This window comes from Nelumbo nucifera, chromosome 6 (genome assembly GCF_055504915.1).
Source record: "Nelumbo nucifera cultivar China Antique chromosome 6, China Antique-T2T, whole genome shotgun sequence".
In the NCBI taxonomy this organism is placed as follows: domain Eukaryota; kingdom Viridiplantae; phylum Streptophyta; class Magnoliopsida; order Proteales; family Nelumbonaceae; genus Nelumbo; species Nelumbo nucifera.
This window is the reverse complement of record NC_142654.1, coordinates 4,743,111-4,752,640: the sequence shown is the minus strand read 5'-3', so window position 1 is coordinate 4,752,640 and position 9,530 is coordinate 4,743,111. Positions and strand designations below refer to the sequence as shown.

The window sequence follows — 9,530 nt, the reverse complement described above, 5'->3', positions numbered from 1 at the left end:
TACGTATTATTGTTTATTATGTCAAATATATGATATTAAAACTTACCCCTCTATATTTAAATTCATTGATAAAAAATGAGAGCAAATAGGGTAGTTGGTTATTGATATTAAATGAGTTGAAAAGAGGTAATTTTAACATATTCAATGCATCCAAATCTCTCTCATTAAACACAACATTTAAGGTATTAATTTGCATTCACCTTCATTGAATCATATATTTAAACTTTTTTGTTTTTCTCGTTATTAAATTATATAATTAAATTTATACATAATAAATTAATAATTTAAATAACATAAAAACTTATACTTTAATTGTGACAACATGGATTGGCCCATTTGACCCAAACGGTTTAACTTCTTACCACCACCTAAATTAAAACACTAATTTAATGATGAGAAAAAACAAAAAAAAAACTTTAAATATATAATCTAATGAAGGTAAATGCAAATTAATACCTTAAATGTTGGATTTAATGATAAAAAATTTGATGTATTGAATATCTTAATATCACCACTTTAAGTTTTATCCTCTTAAAATTTCATAAATATTCTTAAAGCCATTTATAGTATATGCTTTTAAAAGAAAATCGAAAGCAAGAAAAGCCACAAAAAGAAAACTCATAAAGTGAAAAATGAAAAAATAAAGAATATGGATAAATAGACTGTAGTCCACCTCAGAAACAACTACTCGGTTGGATCCCTGCGTCAGAGATAGGTCAGTCAAAAGTGGGTCATTCAGCATTCTCACCTCGTTCTCCAACTGTAGAAAAGCCGGTTTCAGGCTTCTTGTTTTTCCAGCCAAACCGGCTTTGGATTTTACAGTACTTTTAAGTCCAAAACGCGCTCTTTTTTCCCCTCCCCACATATTATATTTTTTGCTGATAGATCCATCTGCATAAATATTCTCAAGAGCAGTTTTCTTTCTATTAAGAAAGAAAATAAGAGCCATCCTTCTTTATTGTTCCGTTTTTCTTCTGCAGTTTTCTTTCTATTAAGAAGAGAAGTATAAAGTGAAAAGGAAGAAGAACAAAAGGTCATGGCTTTGAGAAGCAGAGTTCTTGGCTTCACACCTGCAATGTCGAATGTGTTCGGAACCAGAATTTTCCTGTTTCTATTCCTGTTTTCATGGGTTTGGGTTTCATCTGTCAAAGCCTCTGTATCTTACGACCAAAAAGCCATAATTATTAATGGGCAGAGGAGGATCCTTTTTTCGGGATCCATTCACTACCCACGAAGCACTCCTGAGGTATTAATGCAAATGTAGTTAATGGGTATCTCTGGTTTCAATTTTTCTCTGCATTTTCATCGCACTTTATCCATGGGGCTATCCAGTTAATGGGTATCTCTGGATTTTCCAACTTTCCTTTTTTAACTTCTCATAATTGTTTTCCTCGTCTTTAATGATTTTATGAAGTTTCTTTTTTTTATCTTTGGATCGATTGCAGATGTGGCCGGATCTTATTCAGAAGGCCAAAGATGGAGGTTTGGATGCTATCCAAACCTATGTTTTCTGGAATGGTCACGAGCCTTCCCCGGGCCAAGTAATTGAAAACTCTTACTTCAATTTCGGCTTCTCATTCTTTTGGAAGTTTCAGTTGTTTGATATTGTTAATCTTTCTTAACATCTGTAGTACTATTTTGAGGGGAGGTACGATCTCGTTCGTTTTATCAAACTAGTGCAGCAGGCAGGTCTTTATGTTCACCTCCGAATTGGCCCTTATGTCTGCGCAGAATGGAACTTTGGGTAATAAGAAGAATATATTAATGACAAAATAGCGAAATAAAAGGAAAACAAAATGCTCTTTTTGCTTCCCTTTTCACGTTTTTTCTTTTTTTTTTTTTTTGAAAAACATGAAGTAATATTTTTAAATGTCAAGCGTCTCAACTGTTTTCATTTCAGGGGTTTCCCAGTTTGGCTGAAATATGTTCCTGGCATCGAGTTCAGAACAGATAATGAGCCTTTCAAGGTTGGATACTTCGGTTCTTTTCATGCATCTTCAGATTTTCCTGTCATTTTTTTTAGTCCTCTCTACTGTTCTACTGATTGATTTTCTTAATTATTTTAATGAAGGTGACAATGCAAGGATTTACTAAAAAGATTGTCGATATGATGAAAGCAGAAAATTTGTTCGAACCTCAGGGTGGTCCGATAATTATGTCACAGGTAACGAGATAGACGTTCAGAGCATTTCTTTCTCGTCTTCCTCAATTTTTCAGAATTGGGTCTGTTTCTGTTTAGAGTCTAAAGTTCACTGCCAATTGAAATAGTCAATCACACAATGAAATGAGCAACTGGATGGAGAAACTGATGGATTTCTCTCCTTGATTCCCCTCGCAGATAGAGAATGAATATGGACCTGTTGAGTGGGAAATTGGTGCTCCTGGACAAGCTTATACTAAATGGGCGGCACAAATGGCTGTTGATCTTGGCACCGGAGTCCCATGGGTCATGTGCAAGCAAGATGATGCCCCTGATCCAATGGTAAGTGCCTATGCAGTCTACACTTTCTTCTTTTTCTTTTTTCCCTTAAAATATCCCTTTTTATCTTTCTTTTTTGTCATTTTCCTATAATCATTTTTGGCTCTTTTCGTGTAACATGCTTCTCCTTAGTGGAGCTTACAATTTGAGTGGTCGTGAATGAACATGAGGAAAATGTTTATTCTCGTCTGCACATGCTTCAGTTCTTGCTTTCTGAGCCTGTCTATCTGTTATGTTTTGTCGGTATTTAATTTCCTGTAGATTATGAATTTTGTTTATTCTCCTTTAATCATTCATAATCACATCTTGCAGTCACTTCTGAGAGTTGGAGGCAATAGAAACATCATTCCCCTAGCCTCCCAGATAAAAAAGAAAAAGAATTTTTTTGACCAAATTGTTTGGGTGGTCTGTGTTTCCTTCATTCTGGTTGAATTCTGCAATTTCTGGATTTCATATGTATGTATGCTTTGACAGGTTGTCTTGTTATTTTGTTGAGCAACCAAAACTTCTAGACATATGACATACGTCATCCATGCTGCTTCCTTTTAATTTTCTTTTTTTATTGATTTTCAACAGATAAACTCCTGCAATGGTTTCTACTGTGACTGGTTCTCTCCTAACAAGCCTTATAAACCCAAGATGTGGACAGAAGTCTGGACAGGCTGGTAAATTGCCTACTCCTGGTTAAGATCTAAGAAATCCCAATGCTGCAAACTATTTTCTGCTTCTTGAACCCCCCATTAGAATATCAGAGAAGTCAACTATAATTTTAAGAGATATTTTATCTGTCCCTTTGTTGCAACCCTCAGGTATACAGAGTTTGGTGGGCCAGTTCCTCATCGACCAGTTGAGGATATTGCATTTTCAGTTGCCAAGTTTGTACAGAAGAGTGGATCATTCATTAACTACTACATGGTATGTTCAACTCATTCTTTTACTACCAAGTGGATCAAATCCAACTGTCACATGGTGATTCCAGAATTCACTGTTATTGATAAAAAAAAGATTCCAGAATTAATTTACCTGAAGTTGTTTCTGTTCTAATCTTGTGCTCCAGTACCATGGAGGAACAAATTTTGGCCGGACAGCTGGTGGTCCCTTCATCGCCACTAGCTATGATTTTGATGCTCCAATTGACGAATATGGTATTTTCTCAACATTGAATCTTAACAGTAGTATACAATCACGAATCCAACAGATTATATGTAGTCTAGGTATCATAGAAGTAAGCACTGAATACAAGACAGCTGTTTCTCTAACATGCATGAGGAGCAGGAAGATAGCCATTTGGCAGATAACACTAGAGATCTTTTAGTTTCAAAATGGCTCAACCAAATTATTGAGAACGTCCTATTTTTGGACTTGTTGTGACAAACAGAAAATGATGGATTAATTATTACATTCTTCGTACTCATGTTTGCTACAGTAGATTTGCATGGAATGGGTCCCCCCCCTTCTCTATTACTGATTAACTGCTTCACATGTGGAACTGACAACTATAGACCATATGTATGGTCTATAACCTCAGGTTCTACTATTCCAATAGTTTTCCAGCCTTCTCCAAATATTTTCTAGAGAGCTTTCCTGCATTTTTGTTTGAACTTAAGATTCCCATATAGTAACTAAAATCCTCTCTAGAAAGCTATATACAAACTCTCAACAGAGGTTAATAATTAACCACTTCCCAGTTAATCCATGCAAAGAATAATGGAGTCCAGGTTAGTCTTACCAGATTCTCAACTCAACTTGTAGGACTACTCAGGGAACCTAAATGGGGTCATTTGAGAGATCTGCATAGAGCAATCAAGTTGTGTGAACCAGCTTTAGTTTCTGCAGATCCCACTGTGATATCATTTGGAAATTATCAAGAGGTAAATTACTTCTGTCTAAAAACCTTTTTCTATGGTACTCTATGAAAGCCTTTTTTCATAATCCATCTGCTTCCTATCCAGGCTCATGTCTTCAGGTCAAATTCAGGAGCTTGTGCTGCATTCCTTGCAAACTATGATTCAAATGCCTACGCAAAGGTGGCTTTTGAGAATATGCATTACGATTTACCTCCTTGGTCAATTAGCATCCTTCCTGACTGCAAGAATACCATCTTCAATACAGCAAGGGTGAGGAAAAAACTCTAGGTTGAGCTTCTTGTGTTCATTACGAGTGGCATGTTTGAGAGGACATTATACTTATTCAAATTATCATTTGTTCTCATTGAAATTTTCAAATAGTGGTAAAAATTCAACCACTTTTTGCAAGAAAACGTTACATAATTTTTTTTATCTAGAACAAAAATTCAAAAGAAAGCCATACTGGTCTTCTTTATGAGATAAATATGTGAATGGTGATGATGATTACTTTCCAAGCTTTTAATATCTATTTTCCTTTTTCCCAATTATTTCTGACATATTTATCCAAATTTCTGTATAGATTGGTGCCCAAAGTTCACTGATGAAGATGACAGCAGTTAGCAGCGAAGGGTTTCCTTGGCAGTCATACACTGAAGAGACTGCCTCCTATGATGACAATTCATTTACAATGGTTGGATTGCTGGAGCAGATCAATCTCACAAGAGATGCCTCAGACTATTTGTGGTACATGACTGAGTGAGTAATATGATCCATTATGTTCTTACTCTCTTTGAGACATGGGCAAAACAGTTATGCCATCAAAAGTCGTCATCATGACACCACCAATGTTATCACTATTATATAATTATTATAGTCACAATTGTTGTATTGTTGATGTTGCTTTTATTTTGGTGATAACAATGATACCACTTCTATATTCTTATCTTTTGTGCACATTCTGCTCTCTCTGCAGTGTCCAGATTGACCCCAATGAAGAATTTTTGAAGAGTGGACAGTATCCTGTCCTCACTGTATCATCAGCAGGCCATGCTTTGCATGTTTTCATCAATGGTCAATTATCAGGTAAGCATGCAATTCTGGCATTTTATGGAAGTGTACAAACTACTTTGCCAAATTATCTATGTTTTATCTCTTCCTTTTCTTTGTATTCTCTCTATATTGTTTTCAACAAGTTGCACTCATCTGTTTTATGACAGGAACTGTGTATGGAAGTTTAGAGAACCCAAAATTGACATTTAGTGACAATGTGAAGCTGATTGCTGGCATTAACAAAATCTCTCTGTTAAGCATAGCTGTTGGCCTTCCGGTTTGTTCTTACTCATTCTGTAGATGTTCTTGAACTTTGTCTTGAAGACAAGAAATTTTGACTAAACTAATGCTTTACGTTATGTGATTGAATTCAGAATGTTGGCACACATTTTGAGACATGGAATGCTGGAGTACTTGGCCCAGTTGTGTTGAAGGGTCTTAATGAGGGGACAAGAGACTTGTCATGGCAGAAATGGTCTTACAAGGTTTGTCTTCAATTTTCTTCACTGTTCATGCCCTTTTTCTGGAACCATGCCAAGGGGAATTATTTCTTTGGATGCTTCTCTGCAGATTGGTCTACAAGGTGAAGCTTTAGGCCTGCATACAGTAAGTGGAAGTTCTTCTGTTGAGTGGGAGGGGTCTTCAATTGCTAAACAGCAGCCTTTATCATGGTATAAGGTGAGGATTGAGCCTCAATTAAGGCCTCCATGCTAATCTTCTGATATGAACTGTAAATATCAATTTCTATGTTTGCCTGTCCACTAAGGCATCCTTTATTTGGTTATATGCTCAGGCTATATTTGATGCCCCAACTGGGAATGAACCACTAGCTCTAGATATGTCTAGCATGGGAAAAGGTCAAATATGGATAAATGGTCAGAGCATTGGTCGCTACTGGCCTGCATACAAGGCATCTGGTACTTGTGGTAATTGTAGTTATGCTGGAGAATATGATGACAGCAAATGTCAAAGTAATTGTGGGGAGGCATCACAAAGATGGTAGGACAAATTTTATTTGTTCAAATAACATAGAGTTTGCATTGTTATACAATTCAATTCATGATCAACTTTTAAACACCTATTAACCTCAGGTATCATGTTCCACGCTCATGGCTGAACCCAACTGGGAATCTATTTGTTATTTTTGAAGAATGGGGTGGTGATCCAACTTGGATTTCTTTGAACAAGAGAACTGTAGGAAGTCTCTGTGCTGACATTCATGAATGGCAGCCATCACAAAGATCTAGTAAAATTGGAAGGCTCCTAAGGCCCAAAGCACATCTTCAGTGCTCCCCTGGAACAAAGATCACATCAATAAAGTTTGCTAGCTTTGGAACACCACAAGGGATATGCGGAAGCTTTCAGGAGGGAAGTTGTCATGCTCACAAATCATATGATGCTTTTGAAAAGGTAAAATGACTAAATCTTGAATTCGTTATAGTTCTTTGAAACAAAAGTGGCAAGTCTACTTGTGAGTATTCAGTAAGAGCCTTTCTAGGCCTATTGAGCTAGAATATCAGGTTATTGATCAAGGCCTATAGGCATGTGATTGAACTCCGTCTCCCAAGTTTTGCATGACAGCAAGTAAAACTGAGTATAAACAGAATATACAGATTTACAACAGGTGGCTAGTAGACCATTTTTAACTGTCTAGCCCAATTAGCTTTACATTATGTTCCCCTTGAAACCTCAACCCAATACAATTCTGTCCTGCCAACTCCTTGCCTAGATAGTCCATCAGCCATACTATTAGCACTTCTAGGCACCCACTGAAGGGTCACATTCAACTAGCTTTCCAAGTTGCTTGTGCTTCATTTTTCAACCATCCTACTCTAGCTTTGAATCTCCCTCCACAATTATCCCATTATACTTATTCTTTGCCAAAAATCATCCCATGTAAAACAGCCAATAATTCTGCTCTTGTTGGAGAAAGAATTATAACTAAATTGTGCAACGCATAAATCTGATGGCTATTTTTTGCATCTTCCAAATATTAGGTAAAACTCGCTGTTCATTTATTCACCAAGTGGTATCATGCTTTTGTAACCTGTCTGTGGCATACAAGTGTCCAACCTTTAAGGGCATTAGGTTGAACAATTTGAAAGGCTGATGCGAAAGTCCAGTTGATCTGTTTGCCCAAGTCTGGACTGTTGTTTGTTGGATATTTTTGCATAGTTTTCTTCTATTGTCTTTCGGAAAATTTAACACAAATGGGTCTCTTGCAGAACTGCATTGGGAAGCAAATGTGTGCAGTAAGTGTAGCTCCTGAGGTTTTTGGTGGGGATCCATGTCCAAATATCATGAAGAAGCTCTCAGTTGAAGCCATCTGCAGTTGAGACTTGGCAATATGTCAAAGTAATAAAAATGAAGAATCATCCAGATTTATTCTTCTTTGGTGGTTATTTGAAGTGCCTTGGTAATTTGAGTGTACACCTCCAATGACTCCAAGGTAGCTTAGTTTCGGTTTTGGGGCAGGATGAAGTTGTTAAAGCATACAACACACCATATGGCGAAAGGTCATATAGATTTTGAAGATGAGGGGAAGAAGCTTCATGTACATAAAATACATGCTCAATGTCACACAAAGCTTTATATAATACAGAGGTTGGGGGGGGGGGGGGGGGGGCTTAGTAGAGCACATCGAGACCACATATTTTGAGTCTATGTGCAATGTTTTAGTCTTTGAAAATTCTTACGCAGGCTGTTAGCTTGCGAGGAATTTAATCTCCTTTTCTTATGTAATTTCTTTTCTAAAGGAGCGATCATTTCATTACTTGCCCTTGCAAGATCGAATTATAGTAGTAATAAAAGCTTATGAGTTATCAAAAGTTGAGTCCTTGATTTTTGCTTTCTCTCTCTCTCTCTCTCTTCCAGATAAAAAATTCTTGGTTGTCTCTATAAACTAGTTTCATCAAAGCCACATTAGTTTTGTTCCTTCACTAGGATTGCATGACTCAAACTGTCTACTTTAAATTACTTAGAATATGCATTATCTACATTATCAGTGACTAGGTGCGAGGGGGGCCTTGTCCATATCAGGCGTATATGTCGGCTTTTCTAAGGAAGATGTTGGCTCGCTTTGTGCCATTATCTGCTAGTTGCCCATTATCTAGGATCCAATCTTCCAATGTCTTTATTACTGAAATTACATTATTTTTCTGTATATATTCTCAAGAGAAAGCTGCTACTCAAATATAATGTTGAAAAAAATATGTAATACAGTATTAGCAAGTTTTCAATATGGAAAAGGTATGCACCCTGGAAGTTTCCATGTAATATGAACACTACATTGTGCATTAAGTAGATTATTTCTATATGCTCCTCATACATACGGTTACATGCATTCATTTACTTGCGTACGTACACATGTAATGACAAAAAGAACTGATCAATCCACTGTTTTTTTAAGACATTCGCTCCCAAATCAGAATTGATGACCATTTCTGAGTTGGAGCAGCTCCTTGATGTATTTGACCAAGTACCTTATAGCTTTACTTTCAGTTTCAGCCAGCTAATAAAATGCAGCCATCCCCCATCAGAATCTACCTTTGAAGCTGATATATCCTCTACAATATCTAACACACTAAACAGGTGGCCCCCTGCAACAGTCCCCTTTATCTCTGTGTGTTCAATCCAGTATATCAAGTTTCATTTGACAAAAAGTATAGCACCAATTGCAATAATACGAAGCAGAAGTTCGCTTCTTTAGCCTACACAATTGCATAACCCAATACGTCCGGTACTTATATTTTAGAGGATTTACAACTATTGTCAGTATATCCCACTAGGCCATATGATATGATCTTCCTGTTTGTCCCTTAATTTGAGATTCTTTTAACTTTTTTTTTTCTTGCAACCAGCTGTATCACCGTTATGACTAGACGAGCAATGTTGGAGTTTTTTCTTTTAATGGTCCAAGAAAGATCCCCAACATTTTGGTCAAAAAATCAACCAAAAGATCTTTATAGGATTCTCTCATGAGCCCCATTCCCAGAGAAGAACATCAGTAGCGAGGAAAAAAAGATGCAGCCCAGAAAACCAACCATGAAGTCCTGCCGCACAAGAACTGAAAAAGAGTTTTACTGGTGGGATCGAAGCAATAGAATTCCAATGGAAAACTTTGCTAATTTCCCATTCATGATCCCCGCCTCTGC

The 9,530-nt window shown here is 36.8% G+C and overlaps 1 protein-coding gene across 2 annotated transcripts; it reads left to right on the top strand.

Annotated features, from left to right (window-relative positions):
* Positions 1 to 813: 813 nt before the first annotated feature.
* Positions 814 to 8,204, top strand: LOC104586619 (beta-galactosidase). 2 transcript variants are annotated; one of them, XM_088889787.1, is made up of 20 exons: positions 814 to 1,246; positions 1,446 to 1,541; positions 1,632 to 1,744; positions 1,901 to 1,967; positions 2,072 to 2,164; positions 2,339 to 2,482; positions 2,792 to 2,935; positions 3,056 to 3,144; positions 3,289 to 3,394; positions 3,537 to 3,624; positions 4,232 to 4,350; positions 4,432 to 4,596; positions 4,907 to 5,082; positions 5,300 to 5,409; positions 5,544 to 5,653; positions 5,751 to 5,861; positions 5,947 to 6,054; positions 6,170 to 6,375; positions 6,468 to 6,786; positions 7,602 to 8,204. In XM_088889787.1, the coding sequence occupies exons 1-20, from the start codon at positions 1,037 to 1,039 to the stop codon at positions 7,710 to 7,712; spliced, it is 2,685 nt and encodes an 894-aa protein (XP_088745913.1). In that variant the 5' UTR covers positions 814 to 1,036; the 3' UTR covers positions 7,713 to 8,204. The 2 variants fall into 2 exon arrangements, with proteins under 2 accessions (XP_088745913.1, XP_010242207.1); XM_010243905.3 differs by lacking the exon at positions 2,792 to 2,935 and having other exon boundaries at positions 818 to 1,246.
* Positions 8,205 to 9,530: the final 1,326 nt, after the last annotated feature.